Here is a 20,648-nt window from a genome sequence, read left to right as displayed (position 1 = left end):
CAAACCTCACTAGTATCCATAAAGATTCCGGTTCAATCCCTGGCCTCGCTCGGTGGGTTAAGGATCGGGCGTTGCCGTGAGCTGTGGTGTGGGCTGCAGACGCAGCTCAGATCTGGCATTGCTGTGGCTGTGGTGTAAGCCTGCAGCTGCAGCTCTGATCAGACCCCTAGCCCAGGAACTTACTTCCGTGTACCATGGGTGTGGTTGCATAAATGAATGAATAGATAAATAAATGTAGCTGGACTGGAGGTGGCTCTTTAATTTCTCATTATAGTTGATTTATAATGTTCTGTCAATTTCTGCTGTGCAACAACGTGACCCAGTCTCACATACATATATACATGCTTTTTCTCACATTATCCTCCATCATGTTCCAGCAGAAGTGGCTATGGTTCCACTGTGCTTATGCATTTGCACTCCAAATGCAATAGTTTGCACCTATTAATCCTCGACTCCCAGTCCCTCCCACTCCCTCCCCTCCCCCTTGGCAGCCACAAGTCTGTTCTCCAAGTCCATGAGTTTGTTTTTCTGTAGATAGGTTCATTTGTGCTGTATATTAGATTCCAGGTATAAGTGCTATCATATGGTATTTGTCTGTCTCTTTCTGACTTACTTCACTCAGTATAAGAGTCTCTAGTTCCATCGATGTTGCTGCAAATGGCATTAGTTTGTTCTTTTTCATGGCTGAGTAGTGGACATGGTCCTTTGTCCCCAGGGCTGCAAGCCCCTCAGATCTGCAGACACCATAAGCTTCCCTGTCTGTTGTGCCTCAGTAGCCTTCATTCTGGGAAGAATTGAGTCATTGGAAAAGAACACAGAAATCTTTTTTTTTTTTTTTTCTTTCCATCCTTTTGTCTTTTCGGGGCCACACCTGCAGCATACAGAGGTTCCCAGGCGAGGGGTCTAATCGGAGCTGTAGCCACCAGCCTACACCAGAGCCTCAGCAACACCTGATCCAAGCCACATCTTCAACCTACACCACAGCTCACGGCAACGCCGGATCCTTAACCCACGGAGCAAGGCCAGGGATTGAACCTGCAACCTCATGGTTCCTAGCCAGATACGTTTCCGCTGAGCCACAGCAGGAATTCCACACAGAAGTCTTCTGATTGAACTCACTGTTCCCTCATTTGATAGGAATGAGTTGAAAATTGAGGAAAGACATTTCATCCTTCTCAGTATTTAATTTATTGGCTACTTTGAAAAGCTCCCAGTTTTGTGACAGCATCAGGTTGACCCAGAGGCGCTTGCTCTCATCACTGCAGCCGGTGCTTAACTGCAGGAAGCACACGAATCACACGGCCTTTGTCGGTCTTGATCTTGCACCAGGTGAAAGTGAAATGTGAAAAGCTGAATTTTAATGTCTGTAAAAATAGCACGTAAACTAGCAGACTACTGTATTATCCACAGTAGGAGCTTCCATGGCAGCTTTGGTTGGTTGAGCCCAAGTGCATTGCCTCCGGGTTCTTCCTGGGTTTTCTCACCTCGAGGATCTAGATCTGTTGTGCCTCATACTGAATTCCACCGTGGAGGGGATAGTGTCACAGCCCCCGAAACAGCAGCCGTAAAGTTGGGATAACATCCTACCCCAAATGCCTTCGACCTGGAGAATTAATTTAAGAAATGGGACACAGCATCATTGTGGCCGAATATGATCACTCATTTCTTTCTCTTAAACCATAAAACACTGGTTCCCTTTTTTTGGCCACAACAGCAGCATGTTGAAGTTCTGAGGCCAGGGACTGACCCCTCAACACAGCCGCAAGATGTGCCAGATCCTTAACCCGCTGCACCAATCCATCTCTCCACACAGATTATAAAATGCTCTTAAAATCTCATGTCAGAGATCTTAAAATGCCCGCGTCAGAATGCAGTCAGGTAGGAGAAGGGATGTAGGGCCACCGGTGTGAGTTTGCAGCCCAGAGAACTGGGGAAAATATGCACAGTTCCCACCCGTGTCCCTTGTGTTTAATGTCTCAGTGCTAAAGTATGAAGCGTGGGTTTCTTTCTGGGGTCTCCCTGGAGCAGGCCCTGTAGTAACCAGAGAAAAATGTCACCCCCCCGCTAGGAGCAGAAGGGTCAGTAGCCATCCACATACCTAAAGTTTGAAAGTCTGGGAACTCCCCACCTACGAGCAGGTCGAGTGCCAAAACCTCCTGTGTATTAACTGCTTGAAACCCAGAGCACACTTTCCTCAAGACATGAGATACATGGTGCCTGTTTCCAGACAGGCCTCCGATGGCTTTTTAGCCTGTAATGTACCCAAAGTGCACTCCCGGGCAATTAGTGAGATGAGAGCTGGCGGCCACATAACACGGCGTTTTCTGTATCTGGCCGCGTGGACCCTCCCCGCTCACCCCTCGCAGTGGCGGATGGAGGAAATCCGGCAGGTGCACACATTTCCTCCTGACCTGCAGCTCAGGCCGGGAAGAAGAAGCACCATCCTCTCCCCTTCCTCCCCACGCCTTGCCCTCCCCCGCAGACCCCCTTGGCCGGTGCCAAAGGGAGGAGGGGGAGGCCTCCCAGGCCGTATTGACTAAGCCCAGGCGTCTCAGAGGGTAACGTGCACACGAGTCTCCTGCAGATGTGCTGAAATTGAAGATTCTGATTCAGCGGGCCTGGGGTGGACCCCAAGATTTTTTTTTTTTTTTTAATTTTATGGCCACCACCCATGGCATATGGTAGTTTCCCCAGCCAGGGATGGAATCCGAGCCACAGCTTCAAGCTGTGCTGCAGCAACACCAAATCCATCAACCCGCCCCAACAGGCACGGGATCAAACCTGCATCTCATAAGCGACCCCAGCTGCTGCAGTCAGATTCTTAACCCACTGGACCACAGCAAGAACTCCAGTGGCCCTCAGGTTCTGGATTTCCAAGCTCGTGGGTGATGCTGGTGCTACTGGTCCACTGACCCCAATTTGAGTAGCAGCAGTCTGTCCGCATCTTAGAGAAGGTAGAAACGAGGGAAGAGGGTGGCAGACAGGGAAATCCCTGTCTCTACAGAAAGGGCCTTGAGAGAGAGCTGAGATCTGGTCCAGAGGCCTTATCTGAGTTCCTTTTTTCTTTTCATGCCTGCAACATATGGACGTTCCCAGGCTAGGGGTCCCATTGGAGCTGCAGCTGCCGACCTACACCACAGCCGCAGCAACCCCAGATCCAAGCCACATCTGCAGCTTGTTGCAGCACCAGATCCATAACCCACTGAATGAAGCCAGGATCGAACCCTCATCCTCATGGATACTAGTCAGTTTCTTAACCCACCGAGCCACTGAGCCACATAAGGAAATCCTGGGTTCCTTTTTTGTTAGGAACTTTGGGCCAGCTGGGACAAGGCAAGTCTGAAAATTGATAAGGGGCTCATTCAGGAGCCTCACACTCCAGGTTCTAGATTTTTCTTTTTTCTTTTCTTTCTTTTTTTCTTTTATTTATTTATTTATTTATTTATTTATTTATTTATTTTTGGCCATGCCTTGCGCATGCAGATGAAACCAGAACCACAGCAGTGACAACACCAGGCCCTTAACCCACTGAGCCACCAGGGAGCTCCCTAGACCCATGTCTTAGTGTGCAAGCTTCACCAGAAAGAACCGGCCGGGCTTTCCCAGCTCACCCAGGGTTTCTGGCACAGGTGAACAAAGAATGCACTTGTCAAAACTGATCTTGACGCAGTGCAGCAAAACAGAAGCATGGACCTGTTTTTAATTCTGTCTCCACCACTGACTAGCCATGTGTCCTTGGGCACATGCCTTTTGTGCCTAAACATCTACTGTCATCAGCAATGAAGTGAGGCTAAAGCTAGTGCCTACCTACCTCTAAAGGCAGTGAGGAACCTAAGTCGTCTATGTGGCACTCACTGAGTGCCCAGCCAGTTAAATGAGTCATTGGAGATGACAAGCATGGAGTCACATTTCCCGTTTTGCTGTTTTTACCTGTGTGGCCTTGGGCGAATGATTTAACCTTTCTCAACCTGTTTCCCTCCTTGTAACAGGGAAACAATAAAACACCCACTTTGTAAGAGTTTGGGGGACGATGAAAAAAGCAAAGCAGTGACACAGCGCCTAGCACGTAGTACATGCTCAATAAACAAGGGTTATTTCTGGTAAAGGAGGCCTGCATAATTACTATCTGGAGAACAGGAGTTTTCAAACTGTGCTCCAAGAGGTAGAGGCTTTCCCAGAAGGTGTGTTGGGGGATGAGCATTTCATCCACACCCACTGTCCCTTTCAGCCAGAGGGGGATCATCTTTGCTGGGCTCCAGCATTAAGATTTGACTTAGAAGAAGAGGTTCGAACATCACTGTTTGGGAGCTACGGTGTGCTGTGGGACCACAGGGGGATTTCATTGCCTTAAACAAAGATGGAAAGAGCAGATGGCGAATTTTAAGAGGTGCATGTATAGAAAAGCCAGTTCTCTGAGGCTGAATTGAATTAGAGAGTTAATTTATGGTATTAGAGGTACATGGTTCTGCAGGATCACGCTGCAGCCCTGGCTAACATGTAACCTTTTGTTCTCTCTCCTAGATGAGCACCATGCCAGGACTGCCCACGCGGCCCTGCTTTTATGACATAGATCTGGACACGGAAACAGAGCAAGTTCAAGGCCTGTTTTGAATGAACAAGACATCGCAGGACCCAGTTCAGGTAGACTCTTGTGCTGGTTTTTTGGTTCTTTTGTTTTTTTTTTTTTCTGTCTTTTTGCCTTTTCTAGGGCTGCTCCCGCGGCATATGGAGATTCCCAGGCTAGGGGTCTAATCAGAGCTGTAGCCACCAGCCTACGCCACAGCCACAGCAACTCGGGATCTGAGCCACATCTGCAACCTACACCACAGCTCACGGCAGCACCGGATCCTTAACCCAGTGAGCAAGGCCGGGGATCGAACCCACAACCTCATGGTTCCTAGTCGGATTCGTTAACCACTGCACCACGACAGGAACTCCTTGGGGTTTTTGTTTGTTTGTTTGTTTTTTAACTCTTTCTTTCTTCCTTCCCCCCTTCCTTTTCCTTCTTTCTTCCTGGTCCAAATCCTAGAACTTCCTTTTGTTTTTGTGGCATTTCCTACCAAAAGGGTCTGATAAATAATTTCCTGACTTGGTTGCTGTGAATTCCTACCTAGTCACAGCCATGACCTGGGTCAGTCCTGGGTGTGACTACGCAGTTTGATGATCAGAACAGTGATAGCCTTGCCTGGACATGATTTCAGTGCAAGTCAGCCACACCATCTCAGTATAGATTGTTTAAAGGCGTCTCTTGCCTTAACAAAGAGGCCCCGCAAACTTATTATTCTTTTTCCAGAATTAGAAGTAACATCTGCTGTCATTAACTCTACCAACTCTGCCTTCCTACCACGTATCCCCTGGTGCAGAGTTAGAATCATGGGATAGAGGAGCTCCAGTGTGTTTTTTCCTAGGGTCGCCGTCACAGAGTGTCACAATCCCCCCGTGTGGCTTAACCACCAGACATTTATTCTCCCACCTTCTGGCCACAACAAGTCCAAAGTCAAGGTGTCATCTGGGCCATGCCATCTCTAACCTCCTCCGGAAGGGACCATTCCTTCTGGGACCTTCCTTGCTTCTGGAGGCGGCCAGCCACCCTTGATGTCCCTCTGTCTCCCTGGGCAGCTCTGTCTTCAAGTGTCCTTCTCTTCCTACAGGGACACCAGTCATGTTGACTTAGGACCCACCTATTGATCTCATCTTAACTGGATTATTTCCACAAAGCCCCCATTTCCAGTTAAAATCACTGTCATAGGTACTTGGGATCAGGACTTCAACATACCTCATGGGGACACAGTTTCACCCATAACACTGTGACACAGCAGGTGAAGTGGGCTCTTATTACCGCTGGAAAGATCTGTAGAGATGAAACAGATCTTCTAGCTCAGAGGGTCCTGTGGGTCACAGGAGAGAGAGGGCAGCAGAAATCAGAGCCCTCGATGTCGTATGGTCCACACAGTGTAGGCGGCCCACAGCAGAGGGGCGGGGTGGGGGGCTTTGGTCTTGCTCACGTCTGCCCCTCAGTCCTACAGCCATACCTGCGGGCTGCTGTCGTAGCTTCCCATCGTGAAGAAAAAGGACCAGCCTCCCCATCCTCCTCCCTGGAATATTCGCCATCAGGAGTTTTAGAGACTTGGGGCTGTTTCGCTCCATCCCGTCTATCAAACACGTTCTCACCATATTTTCAAGACGCGTTCTTCTCCCCCCCCCCCCCCACCAAACACCCCCATTCCTCCTCAAACACCCCCATTCCTTCTCCCCACTGCCTCTTATTCCTATTCATTAGCCAAGCACCTCTCCCTCTTGCCAGCATATCCTGGGCCTTCCAGATGAGCCTGATTGACCTAAAGACCCTTCTTTTCCAGTTGTCTCTGAGCTACAGGCAGGCTTACAGGACTCTCACTTGTGTTTGTGTCACTCCCGGTAGTCAACACGAGGAGATTTCACTTGTAAGTCTTAGTTTACTAAAACCTAAAGACTTAGGCTCTGATGACAAAGATAAGAGACCACTCAGGTGAAATGACACTAATACACCGTGTGGAATTACTCGATTTGGGTTGTGTGTGTGGTGTTTGGTATTGTCTGTGTGTGTTTCTTGCTGTGGGGTGGGAGCTATGTTGTAACTGCAGTCGCGTTTCATATCTTTTATCATTTCTGAAAAAGAAAACTCCAGAAAATGAACTACAGGAGGCTAGTTTAACAGAGACGCTCATAAACTTGAGCTTTGAGAGCAGAGTTATTTTGGTCCTTTGATATGACTGCATGTGTTATGTGCGTGTGAATGTCTTGGCTTTCCCAGCCAAGCCTTGGGAAAATACCACATCATTCCTCTTAAACTTTACATTGACCCCGTCCCAACCAGTCTCCCGGGTCACATCAACCCATTATACTACATTTCAGCCACTTGTCGTTTTTCTCCAGAGCAAGAGTATGCAATTCTTTTTTTTTTGTGGTCTTTTCCAGGGCCGCTCCCGCAGCATATGGAGGTTCCCAGGCTAGGGGTCTAATCGGAGCTGTAGCCGCCAGCCTACACCACAGCCACAGCAACTCGGGATCTGAGCTGCGTCTGCGACCTACACCACAGCTCACAGCCACGCCGGATCCTTAACCCACAAAGCAAGGCCAGGGATCGAACCTGCAACCTCAGGGTTCCTAGTCGGATTCATTAACCACTGAGCCGCGGCAGGAACTCCGAGAGTCTGCAAGTCTTTCATCTCTCTTGGGTAGTGTTTTTCATCTCTCTCTTGGATAGTATTTGGTCCATTTTCGTTTGCTCTCCTGGTAGGTCATATAAACCCATTATACCTCAATGATATTGCCGTTCAGACTCAGTTAATAGGCAGAACATCCTTAGCTTAACCAGCACCTGCACATAAATCCTTGTGCTCATCTTCCCTGACAAGCATTCCTCTGGACTGGAAAGACTAATCAAGAGGTTTCCCATTGTGGCTCAGCAGGTTAAGAACCCTCTGTGAGGATGCGGGATCAATCCCTGGCCTCAGTCAGTGGGTTACGGATCTGGCATGGCCACACGCTGCGGCTCCCATTCGGTGTTGCTGTGGCTGTGGTATGGGCCTGCAGCTGCAGCTCCGACTCGACCCCTGGTCTGGAAACGTCCGTATGACACAGGTGCGGCCCTAAAAAGGAACGAAGAAGAAAATGTTAAAGCTTGGAGAGTAGCTTGGACAGATTGGGGTCCAGGGAGAGGAAAAGTCTGGTTGCTCACGTTGCGGTCAGACTCCAGATCCTCGTCGGGACTCAGCTGCACAGCATGAGCCTGCCCCTTGCAGAGCGCCTTGCAGGCGCACCCCATGTGAAAGAAGAGAAGTGCCTTCCTCCCGTCACCCCCTCACCATCCCTGCTTATCTCACCCTCCGGGAAACGGCATGGGACTTCATATGAACGGAAGATGTCAAGAAATCGCCAGGATTTGAGCTCTTGCTCCTTCTTCCCAAGGCTTTCACTCTCATTACAATAACGGCATGATTCATTCTTTTGAATATTACTGGAGAGAATGAATTAAAATAAGCTGTTTGTCCCGGTGAAACTGATCCTGCCGCGTTACTCGTCAGTCTTTTGGTGGAAGATGATTGGATCGGGGGGTTTGATTCCCCTCTACACAGCCTGTTCGGCTTCCCTTTTTGAAGCTTTCTCGTATCTCTCAGCCGTGGCAGGATTCACATGAGCTCACAGAAGCCTGGCAGATTTCCTGAAGACTGTAGACACTCCCTTACTTTGCTTTTATGTGCAAACTTATGTTTAGTACAGATTGACATTGACTGTGGCCCTGCTGTAAATGTTGGTTACTACCAAAGAATTTTCTTGAATTGCCCACACAGAAAGAAGTCCCACAGCAGCTCATTTTTCCCCTAAACTGTCTTTAGAGCAGACATTTCAGTGATATTTAATCATCATAAACGAATCCTTAGCCTGACTGCAGCCGTTCTGTGCTATCAACAGGGACTTTTACCCCCGAGTGGTAAAGCACAGTTTCAGGGTTCCCCGGGGGAGCACCTGGGCTCTCTGATTTTAATCTTGAAACTCTGTCTCGTCAAGGAGCAGCTCAAAGATTGTTCATTGCCATTATGCTTCAAGAAAAAGGTCCTCCTAGAGTTCCTGCTCTGGCGCAGTGGGCTAATGACCCAGCTTGTCTTTGTGGAGGGTGATGCACGGGGTTTAGGATCCTGCGTTGCTGCAGCTAAGGCGTAGGTCACAGCTCCTGCTCAGATGCAATCCCTGCCCTAGGAACTTCCATGTGCCACAAGTGAGGCTGAGAAAGGAAGGAAGGGATCCTCCCTTCCTCACCCCAGGCCATCCTTGGAGTAGCGAGATCCCCTCGTCCTGTGTCCAGGCAGGAGCCCAAATAGGCTAGAAGCCCAAGCTGCTCAACAGATTGTGAAAATTAAATCTAAAGATGTCATCTTTAGCATCTCTAAAAGATGGTGGGAATTAAGTCTCCCCCATCTAACTAAGATGGAATGTTTTCTAGCTTAACTGCTGTGACATTCCTTTCTTTTGGGGGTTTTGGGTTTGTTTTTGGTTTTGGTTTGGCTGTGCCCATAGCATAGTTTTCAGGTCAGGGATCAAGCCCACATCACAGCAGTGATAATGCCAGATTTTTAATCTGCATTAAATATCTTGGGCATCGGAAGAAGAAATGTCTGGTTGCTTGTGGGAATTTCATGAGCCTCAGGGAACGCCCATGAAATTCTTAATTCCCTTTTAATAGAAAGTTTCGGAATTCCCACTGTGGCGCAACAGCATCCTAGGCATCTCTGGAGTGGAGCCCTGGAACGCAGGTTTGATCTCTGGGTTAAGGATCCAGCATTGCCTTAGCTGCAGCATAGGTCACAACTGCAGCTCAGATCTGATCCCTGGCCCAGGAACTCCATATGCCACAGGTTTGAAGGAAGAAAGGAAGGGAGAGAAGGAAAGAAGGAAAGTTTTGATGGGAAGGGGGTCTAATCATCTTACATGATTTAAAATAATAATGCAAGGAAATCAATATTTCAGCAAACTGGAAAAATATGATTTTTCTAATAACTCAACCTATAACTAATATATAAGAAATTATTTATCAATGAAAAAAGTCAGAAAGTATTCAATTATGGCATTACTTATAATCTACTACTTCATTAGAAAAAATAAGAACCTGTAAGGCAGGGGAAAGTTAAACCAAATGCAGTGACCTACAGCACAGCTCACAGCAATGCCGGATCCTTAACCCACTGAGTGAGGCCAGGGATCAAACCCGCAACCTCATGGATAGTAGTTCATCACCACTGAGCCACGACGGGAACTCCTAAAACACCAGGAATTTATTCTTTCACAGTTCTGAAGTCTAGAGGTCTGAAATTAGTATTTGTACATTCAAACCAAGGTTCCAGCAGGTCCACATGCCCTCCCGAGGCCCTGAGGAAGAATCTCTCCCTTGCCTCCTCCAGATTCTGGTGGGGGCCAGCTGCCCTTGACTTTGGCCCCATCACTGCAGTGTCCGCCTCTGTGGTCAGTCACATTGCCTCCTCTGCTCCTGTGTGACTGGGCACTTGGCAAGTTCTTATTATTCACTTACCACATTTGAATATGTAAGTTGTCTTACAAAATGTTTTCCACTGAATCAACTTCTAAAATTCTTTTTCTCCCCATTGAATAAACAGTAAAGAACTGATTGATTTTTACGTACTCACCTTTGCTATTGCATTTTCCTTTCTTTTTAGGGCCGCACCTGTGGCATATGGAAGTTGCCAGGCCAGGGGTCGAATTGGAGCTGCAGCTGCCAGCCTACACCACAGCCACAGCAATGCGGGATCCCAGCTACATCCACAACCTCCGCATCAGCTTGCAGCTTAACCCATTAAGCAAGACTAGGGGTTGAACCCACATCCTCATGGATACTAGTTGGGTTCTTAACCTGCTGAGCCATAACAGGAATGCCCCAATTTTTTTTTTTATTTTGTAATCAGACTCTATCTTTATCAATCCTTTGAGTTTCCTAAAAATGTGGAACCACAAACTCAAAGCCCCCCTCCCCTTTGTTTTTGGCTGCACCCGAGGCATATGGAAGTCCCAGGACAGGGATTGAATCCAAGCCACAGCTGCAGCAACACTGGATCCTTAACCTGCTGCACCAGAGCGGGAACATCTAAACGCCTTTAAATAAAAAGCCATTGATATAGCAGACACGTGGCTGATCAGATGGTCTTCCACTGGGCAGGGAAGGCCTTGGTCCAGGGCATCGCCTCAGGGCATCTCCAGTCCACCGAGCCCACCCCCTTCTCCACCTCCCCTCCCTCCCCAAGAGCCTCTGTGCCTCAGGGTCACCAGAGCCAGAGGCTGGCATGTCCCTGAGAGGGGGAGGGGCAAGGTCTGCAAACCTCCCTTCCTAACAGCAAAAATATTTTCTTTTTGATAATGTTTATTATGCTTGCGATACTTCTGTTTTCTGCTTACTTCCCTGCCTTGAATCAGACATCAGGGGAGTATTTGAAGTTCCTAGTCCCCTGCCTTCACCGCCGTCTTCTGTTCTGAAGCTAATCAAGCATCCTTTCTGGCTCCAGACCCTGCACTCATCCGTGGGAGGCCGGCTCGCTGTATTCCAGCCGAGTTTGAACTCTTGGCCCAGTAGATAAATTCCTCCGTGTATAAATTCAGATCAAAGGCCAAGTCCTTGCATTTGCGTTTCTCCTGGTGGACATTTTTTTTTTTTTTAAACTTAGGTGTTTTGTTGGCTTTGTTCTTTATAATAATATAGTTTGACCATCTTTTTCTGAAAGATTGCAGGATTCGACAGTGGCAGAGAGTCTTTGGGGGAGAAAACAACAAAGCTTGAACAATAATAAGAAATTCGAGATCCATTCACTTCCACTCTTGTCCCAAATGCATTTTTCAGACCTCTCTTTCTGTGCCTGCTGTAAAAGAGAAACTGAAATCCAAGCAGCAGGGTTCCTCCTCTAAAATCCTGGATGTTCTCCCTCGACAGGACCTGTAGATCGAAAATTTGGAAGTCGGAATTTCAGCCACGATCCCCAAGGGGAATCCTTTAGGAAATTCAGAACTGCTGCCTGCAGCATCCATGCTGGCTGAGTCCAGAGTGGTGCAGGGTCTGTTCTCCACGGCCCACAAGTAAAAGGGTCCCAAGCAAAGACCCCAGCCTTGCCTTGTGAATAGAATCCCTTTTCTGCTCTGAGTTTCCTTTTGGTTTCCAGCTTTAGAGCTATAAAATATGAAGAGTTTGACATCGCCGATAAAGCTCTTCTTAAACCACTGAACCTTTTTTTTTTTTTTCTCTCTGTTTTTCAGACTCCACCAACACAAACGCCTGCCTGCCTTTTTGCTGCAGTTGGAGAAGAAAATGAATTTGAAATATGCTGTTACGCAATGCCGGAGAAATGGCGAAAGAGGCCAAGGATTTCTTCTTCGTTTGAGGCAAATTCTGTTGGCAGCAGAGTGTTCAGTAAAGGACCTCCACCAAGTCTGAAAGAAACTAATTTATTTTCTGTTTCTGCAGAGTTTACATTATTTCCCACCGCTTACACTTTAGAATGTTTATTTTATGGGAACTGAGAGATTGGAAGAGTGTGAACTGAGAGGTAACATGTCCCACTATGGAGTTTTCTATTTTGTCTTTGAACTGAAAATAAACATGTATGCAGCAAACCAACCAGCAAACTCGGAGTGCCAGATAAAACGCTCTGCTCTCTAGAGGTAGCTGTTCCTGGTGGGTTTGTTACCTGACACCAATTTCCTGGAAAATTGTGAATGCGACCAGAGCTTTAGAAACATAACAAGGGAAAAATAACACACACACACACACACACACACACACACACACAGAAATATTTGGCCAATTGTGAAATCGTCTGACTGTTGAAGAGTTGTAATATCCTTTGGAACAAAATGCATCTTATACCCAGAGCTATTTGTCGGTGCCAGTGGAGTTTGCATGGCTTACCTAAACACTAATGCATTTCTGCTAGTGTCTTCTACCCATGAATGCATCACCATGGCCGTTAAGCTTTCATGAACCCATAGGGCAAGAAACAGGACTCTTAAAGGTCAGATGGTTGGCAAGTGTTGTGCCATTTGTCCAGCCCTTCCACTGTAGTGAAGAATGTTCTATGGTCTCTTCCCCCTCCTGGGAGTTCCTGACCCTCTCGTTTCCATTTTTTCCTGTAATAATATAAAATTACATAAACGCTCAGACAAAACCAAGGATTCAGAAACAAACAAGCGGTGATTGTCCTCCGAGCAGTATAAGTAAAATAGCCACCATAAATATCCTCCGTGTCCCCCAGGCACGTCCTGCGAAAGCCGTCGCCATCACCCCCTGCACGTTCTGTTCTGTACCCCTTCCGTGACCCTGCTCATTAGCTGCTCTGCTCCTAGTGAATCTTTAGGCACGACTTCATGTGTCCCCAAACACTGTAGTAACCAAAAAGCCTCCCCACGACAGTCTGGTGGTCCCAAGAATAATTTCACTGAAGTGTCTGAGTCCCATCATCATCCTCTCCCCGCCCCACACGCACCCCCGTCTTTGCCCTTCGCTGGGGAGGTCACGGCTCCAAATATACATTGCGCTGTGTCTCCGACATGACAATGTATTTGAAGAGGACAGAGTTCACAGCGTGTTCTCTCTATAATGTGCTCAGTAAGCAGCCTTTCTCATGAATTGTTTTTGCAGGTTGTTTGGGGGGAGGGGGTTGTTTTTTGGTTTTTTTGCCAGCCTGGGCCATGTGAAAGTTCCCTGGCCAGGTATGGAATCCGAGCTGCAGCTACGATCCATACTGGATTCTTAACCCACCTCCCTGGTCTGTGGATCGACGTTGCTGCAGAGCCAGCACTGATCCCATTGTGCCACAGCAGGAATGCCTCTCGTGAATTGATTTTTAAGCAGTTACCTTCCACTTATTATTATTATTATTTTTGTCTTTTTGCCTTTTCTAGGGTTCCTCCTGCGGCATATGGAGGTTCCCAGGCTAGGGGTCTAATTGGAGCTGTAGCCACCAGCCTACGCCAGAGCCACAGCAACTCGGGATCCAAGCCTCATCTGCAACCTACACCACAGCTCAGGGCAACACGGGTCCTTAACCCACTGAGCAAGGCCAGGGATCAAACCCGCAACCTCATGGTTGCTAGTCAGATACGTTACACATTAACCACTTCACCATGACAGGAACTCCTATTTTTTGTTTTTTAAGGCCACACTCACAGCACATGGGAGTTCCCAGGTTAGGTGTGCAATTGGAGCTACTGCTGCCTGCCTACACCACAGCCACAGCAACTCGGGATCCTTAACCCACTGAGCAAGGCCAGGGATCGAGCCCGCAACCTCATGGTTCCTAGTCAGATTCGTTAACCACTGAGCCACGATGGGAACTCCAGCCAGTCCATTCTTTAGTGTTCTTTTTATTCCTCTCTTTCTAGGAATTCTCTTTGTTTTAACTATGACATACTGACTCCAAAGAGAATCCTCCTGCATAATAGTACCCAGGGATTTTCTTTTAATATTTATTTATTTATTTATTGCTTTTTAAAATTGGGCCCAAACTGCAGTATGTGGAAGTTCCCAGGCGCAAGGGCCAATCAGAGCTCTAGCTGCCAGCCCACGCCACAGCCACAGCAATGCCAGAGCCTTAGCACTGAGCGAGGCCAGGGATCGAACCCACGTCCTCATGGATACTGATTAGGTTCCTTACCGCTGAGCCACGATAGGAACTCCTAGGCTAGGGATTGGTTTTTATAGTAATTTACACATGCCGATAAATAAGACGACGTGTGAAGTTGGTGTTATTAACTCCAGAAAACTCCACATACACAACGCGTATCCATCCATTGCTTTTGTACAAACGTATGTACAAGGGCGTGAACATTAAGCAATAAGTGCACTTTCATCCCATTTGTTTCAAACCTATAATCTACATTCACCAAAAGAGTTGATCGCTGCGGCAGAGCAATGAGTTGACCACTGGATCTTCCTGAAACTCAATGCGGCCGTGGAGAGAGCCCAGAAAAGCTCTTAGAGCTACACTTTAAGCAGGGAAAGTGGCCCGGAATCCAGGAGTCTGAACCTGGACAGGGACAAACATGACATCTTTGTGTTCACTCACCTCACGCTGTAAAGTCGCAGTGCCTTCCGTTGTGAACGCCCGCAGCAAACGCCAGCGGTATTCAAGGCCCCGATGTCTGTGGCGGTAGCGATCAGCAAGGTGCTAGTATTTGCAGTCGTGCCTGCCGACCTTCACTGCCGCGTGCGCCTCACAACAGCACATCATCTAAATTATTAAAGTTGTTGTGTTGCTAAATCTGCCCCGTCCGGTCCTGTGTAAAGATCCCAGATACTGTTACAACCAAATTTGGTAACCTTTTCAGTATTTTACTTATTTATTTATTTTTAATTTTTTATTACTCAAATGACTTTATCACATCTGTAGTTATATAATGATCATAACAAGCCAGTTTCACCTTTTCAATATTTTACTAATGGCATTTCACTCTCTCGTGGGTCAGCGTTATCATCACACATGGCCTTTAGAATATTCTGAGAAGGGGGTTCATGGACTTCCCGCAGAATGTTAAAGGGATCTAGGGCCCCAAAACAGGCAATGACCCTGGGACTGGATGAATTTCTTGCCGCCTAACTATTGTGGTCTTGTCGTGTTGCTCTTAGACATCACTACATTTGCATCTGTGCTCCAGGCCGTCCCTAAGTTCCTGGTCTGTAGTTGAGATTCTTGTTCTGGGAGCAGCCCAGGCAGCAGCAGGCACTGGGTGCTTCCCAGAGCTAAATCAGAGACGAGACAGGAGCAGCTCTGGAAACCGTAGCATGCTGTGACAATGGACAGCTTGGTTAGCAACCCCACCCCTTGGGCCAGCTCCTGAGCTCTCATTCCCGCCCTGCTTTGGGGTTCAATTCCCCATGTGGCTTCAGACATTGCCCCTGGTACCCAAGCCTCCGTGGGACCTGGTGTCCCCAAGGCTCACACGGGGTCTCCGCTTGCGTCCTAGTTCTGGGGGCTACTGGCTCAGGGTAACCAGCTGCGGCCATTTCCAACAAGGACAGGTTTTATTGTACGGTTTGGCTGATGACGAACCTTAACCATTGTTACGTCACATTGTTTAACTCATTGACTTGTTCATTTACTCTACAAACATGGACTGGGCAGCTACCAAGCACGAGGCAGGATGCTTTAAGAAAAAGAAATCAGCATATGACGAAAGGGGGAGTTCCCGTTGTGGCTCAATGGTTAAGAATCCCACCAGTATCCTTGAGGATTCGTGCTTGATCCCCAGCCTCTCTCAGTGGATTAAGGATGCAGCACTGCTGTGACTGGTGTCGGCGGGCAGCTGCAGTTCCCATTAGACCCCTAGCCTGGGAACTTGCGTATGCCCTAAGAATAAAAAGAAAAAAAATCCCGCTAGTGACAACTATGGGGTTAAACAAAGGCAATATACATAAACAACAGCATAATGACCATAGTACAGGGAAATTACCAAAAAAAAATGACTAAAGGGAACATGTTGGGGTGTCCCCACAGAATAGTGGGTGGAAGGTAGTAGGCAAACACTAAGTACTTTTTTTTCTTTCTTTTCTATTTTAGGGCTGCATCCGTGGCACATGGAAGTTCCCAGGCTAAGGGTCGAATCAGAACTTTAGCTATACCACAGCCACAGCCACGCCAGATCCGAGCCACGTCTGCGACATACACCACAGCTCACAGCAATGCTGGATCCTTAACCCCCTGAGCGAGGCCAGGGATCAAACTTGCAATCTCATGGATACTAGTCGGCTTTGTTAATGGCTGAGTCATGAAAGAAACTCCAGTCAGTAAGTACCTTCTGCGTGAATTCAACCATCTGGTCATCGCACATGTGTCAGCCCACTTGCTGACATCAGTGGCTGGTGTCAGGAAGTGGGGACAGTCTTTGGGTGGAACCCTGCTCTTTAACCCATGGGGTCTGCCCGACGCTGTAGTGAGCATCGAAATTGAATTGAGTTGTAGGGCATCCAGCTGTTGTTGGAGTGTATACCAACGGAGGATTTCTTAACCAAAAGGTTTTAGTTTATGTCATGAGAAAACTACTGAGATACATAAATGCCAAATTTTCAGTGATTCTGGGCAGATTTCACAGCCTACGGCATGTCCCTAGCAGATTTCCCACTGACTCCATGTCACACTTGAGACAACTTTTTTTTTTTTTTTTTTTGCCCTGCCCACAGCATGCAGAAGTTCTCGGGCCAGGGATCAAACCTGTGCCACAGCAGTGACAACACCAGATCCTTTAACCGCTAGGCCACCAGGGAAGCCTTAAGAACAACTCTTTAAGGGAGGCATTCATTTTGAGACTGAGTTATTGGTCAGTTAGAAGGTTTGATTTGGTTTCAAGAGATAGACAAAATTTCTGCAAGAGCCCGGAAATTTCCTAAGAGCAGGCCAGTGTCCACAGACCAGGGCAGATACCATTCAACACTGGAAATGAGGCAGCTAAAGAGCCATGTCCCTGCCTGAAAGGCCAGAGTCCCCGGGCTTAGCAGCTATTTGTGAGATGTTACCTACAGTTGCACCATGTTCTGAATTTACATTAAAACAACCTTATATTCAGGGTACTGTTCAAAGAAACTTTTTTTTTTTAATGCCATGCTCATGGCATGCAGAAATTCCTGGATCATGGATTGAACCCACGCCATAGCAGTGACCCCAGCTGCTACAGTGACAACAGCGGATCGTCAACCCGCTTCGCCACAGGAGAACTCCCCAAAGAACCATTCTCAATGATGTCCCCTGGGCCCTCCTTCAGGTCTCTGTAAGGTGGTTGACTCTAGGAAAAAGACAGATGTCATGAACCAAAAAGGGTGGGGAAAATACTTCACCAAAATAGAGCATGCCCAGGTAGTTGAGCCTTCACCGTGAGACAAAGGCGAGTGGAATGCCTCACCTCACCACCCTCCCGTGATCACAGCCTTATCAATGTATGCTGTCTTCCTGGTTAACCTAATGCTCTTCCTTCGAGCTGCTAAAGCTCTGGGCTGACACCCTCCCCAGGTCCAAAGTGTAGCACCTAACCTATCATTGCTTTCTGAGCCCAAGGCTGCAATGGACATCTTCATGGTTCAACATCGTGACGCCATGGCCACTGTCAAGGTAAGCTAAACCCAGCTGAGCCAGCTGAACATAGAAATCCTCTCTGGGCAGTTAACAGACTCCCAAGCCTTTGGGCTGGTTTTACTTAGAGGTTTTATTTTATTTATTTATTTATTTTTTGTCTTTTTTTGCCGCGGCGTATGGGAGGTTCCCAGGCTAGGGGTCTAATCAGAGCTGTAGCTACCGGCCTAGGCCAGAACCACAGCTACACGGGATCCAAGCTGTGTCTGCAATCTACACCACAGCTCACGGCAACACCGGATCCTTAACCCACTGAGCAAGGCCAGGGATCGAACCCACAACCTCATGGTTCCTAGTCGGATTCGTTAACCACTGCACCAGGACGGGAACTCCCTACTTAGAGGTTTTAGAACCGTGATTGTTTTGTTTAAACTGGTCTCAGGACCATATGCATTACAATTACCTGAGCTGCTTGTTAAAAATTACCTAGTAAAGCGGAGTCTTTAGAATCAGTCCCAGAAATCAGCATTTTAACAATTCGCTAAATTATTCTCCTGCGTCCTACATAATAAAAATCAACCGATGGAGTTCCCTGGTAGCCTAGTGGTTAAGGACTTGGTATTGTCACTGCTGTGGCTTGAGTTTAATCCCTGGCCTGAGAATGTCTGCATGCCCCAGGCATGGCCAAAAAAAAAAGAAAAAAAAAATCAACCTAAATTCCACTTTTGTATCACTACTGAGCCTAGAGCAATGGGTAACACATAAAGGGTCTAAGCAGAGATTTGTTGGAAGGAGGAATAAATGCTAAGAGCAGGCCAGCTCCCGCCCCGTGGTGGCCCCACCTGCATGTTAGACATCACTGTTACACCCTCCCAATTCCCGATACCCCTTCAGAGCCAAGGAATTAAGTTTTGTTTTTTCCGTGACTCCCCTCCCTGCTTCAGCTGTGGCGTCTCTAGGCTTCCAAGCCCCTCAAGGTTAAGCCTTAAACCATCTCAGCAACTACAGATCTCTTAGGAAGCTTCAATGGACAAAGAAAAATACATGAGACCAGTCAAGCTGAGGATCTCTCATCTCAGAATCGTGTCTAATAATTCAGGATGGGTAGGCTCCATGGATCAACGAGGAAGATCAAGACGGGGTAGGGGGAAGGCAGTCAACCCGTCCCAGAAGCCACAGCGAGGATCCTGGAGGGAGGGGTCAGTGTGGGAGAGGGCTTTCTATCTGCCTGCCAGGGGGGGATTTATCACCATGATTTTGAGTTGTTGTTTTGTTGTTTGTTTGTTTGTTTTTGTCTTTTTAGGGCCACACCTGTGGCATATGGACGTTCCCAGGCTAGGGATCAAATCAGAGCTATAGCTGCCGGCCTACCCCACAGCCACAGCCATGCCAGATCTAAGCTGCATCTGTGACCTACCCTGCAGCTTACGGCAATGGCTGAATCCTTAACCCACTGAGCAAGGCCAGGGATTGAACCCACATCCTCAGGGATACTAGTCTGGTTCTTAACCCACTGAGCCACAACCAGAACTCCCGAGTTTGTTTCTATAAAACACTCGGTGGTAAGGCTCCCCTTCTCTTCAGCACCTTAGATTTGTATTTAAGTCTCCTGAGATGCTTTGAAAGAGACAGACTTTCAGATCCATTGTCAGTCATCTCACACCCCACGACTGGAATGAGACGCACGGCGGTTTTGTTCTTTGTTCTCTCAGAGGAGAGCGATGTAACTGCCCCAACTGAGTCTGAGGTTAGAGTGTTTATGTAACAAATCCGCTAAACTTAAATATTTCTCGTGGTGTGGTCAGGGCGGCAAACCTTTGCCCAGGCTCACCACGGCGAATGTCATCTGTTTACTCAACCCTGTGTGGGCATCTCTGTTTATGGGAAAGGACCCTGCTAGTTTCAAGGGTCACATCTCTATTTATGGGAAAGGACCCTGCCAGTTAATGGGTTCCATCGTCCATCATGTTGCTTAAGCGTTTTACAATAAGGATGGCAAGGACAATTTTTCAAAGCAATCAGACCGGCTAACCTTCGGTGTGTGCACTGATGAGCAGACGTATTGAATGAATGCTCACTTGGCCGAGTCTTACAATTAAGGAATTTTTCTTCCCCGATAATTGCAGAAGCTCCGATAATGTTCCCCCAGCCAGCCTCCTGATTACCTTCCCCTCTGATAGAGACAACGTGTACCAGACAAACAGCTGAGACAGACACCCCGAAGGGACTAGAAAGGCTCTCCTGAGGCCAGAACAAGACAACTGTATGAGAAGTGATGCTTTCCAACCTCATCCTGGAGCCAGGAGCCGAAGGCTGTTTCAGGGGCCAGGGGAAAAGAGGCTGAATAACGCCCCCACTCCTTCCAAGGCATTTTATACTGTGGCTTCATGACTGAGCTTGAAATGTGAATTCCCAGAATATCCCCAAACTCAAATGTGAGTACAGAAAGGCATTCCAAAGCCAAATGTAAATTATTGTTAAATTATTCATGCCACCTAGATCACCATTAGAACAGATAATTGAACTAACTGTAAATATGTATAAACAAAAGTGACAGAAAGAAATAGCCACAACAAACTACAGATGAACAGAAAAATCCACTTAAGTGCTAAATAATTAGGGAGGAGGGAAACGGGGGGAAGGTGGGAGGCCATAGTTCTGGAGCGATGAGTGCACTGGGACCAAACTGGAAACAGCCCGCGAGATGGGAACTGGCTGGAGGAAGGGCAGGGAAGGGACTTGGCAGAGAGCAGGGGGCGTGGTGAGGGTTAAGGAGCTAAGCTTGTGCAGGGAGAGACAAATTTGTAGTGGGTTCTGGTTTCTGACAAATCTGAGCTCAGAGAGGCAAAAATGACAGATGGAGCTTTGGCCAACAGGAAAAAAAGAATGTATGTGCTATCTGAGATGCTCGAGGTCCTCCTGGAACCTCAGGACACATCAAGTGGAAATAACAGCCCATCTGCAGCATTCCACCCCAGGACTGGCCCCTTTTCTGCAGAGTGAGCTAGCGGGGAAATGCTCTCAGAAGCAGCACTCAGAGTCTCATCGTGGCTC

General features: G+C 47.7%; 1 protein-coding gene and 1 long non-coding RNA gene across 6 annotated transcripts in view; one reads left to right on the top strand and one right to left on the bottom strand.

The window, feature by feature from the left end:
* MTHFD1L (methylenetetrahydrofolate dehydrogenase (NADP+ dependent) 1 like) overlaps positions 1 to 12,162 on the top strand; it is a 190,682-nt gene extending 178,520 nt beyond the window's left edge. For all 3 annotated transcript variants that reach the window (XM_021086779.2, XM_085023849.1, XM_085023856.1), the window contains 2 exons: positions 4,522 to 4,641; positions 11,794 to 12,162. In XM_021086779.2, coding sequence (XP_020942438.2) covers positions 4,522 to 4,611 — 90 coding nt within the window. In that variant the 3' untranslated portion in view covers positions 4,612 to 4,641; positions 11,794 to 12,162. The remainder of the gene's footprint in view (positions 1 to 4,521; positions 4,642 to 11,793) is intronic.
* Positions 1 to 20,648, bottom strand: part of LOC106508814 (uncharacterized) — a 46,194-nt gene that overhangs the window by 8,339 nt on the left and 17,207 nt on the right. For 2 of the 3 annotated variants that reach the window (XR_001305881.3, XR_002342450.2), the window contains 2 exons: positions 14,601 to 14,811; positions 12,336 to 12,663 (listed from right to left, as the gene is read on the bottom strand). This is a non-coding gene — a long non-coding RNA (uncharacterized LOC106508814). Of the gene's footprint in view, positions 1 to 12,335; positions 12,664 to 14,600; positions 14,812 to 20,648 lie in introns of those variants that run through there. The other variant, XR_014844780.1, reaches the window with a different exon arrangement.

This window comes from Sus scrofa, chromosome 1 (assembly GCF_054392235.1).
Source record: "Sus scrofa isolate SSC_HxYL_T2T_F1_AM1 chromosome 1, Sscrofa_HxYL_maternal_Yorkshire_Landrace_v2.0, whole genome shotgun sequence".
Taxonomy (NCBI): domain Eukaryota; kingdom Metazoa; phylum Chordata; class Mammalia; order Artiodactyla; family Suidae; genus Sus; species Sus scrofa.
Note: the sequence above shows the minus strand (reverse complement) of the source record. Positions and strands in the feature narration are given on the sequence as shown.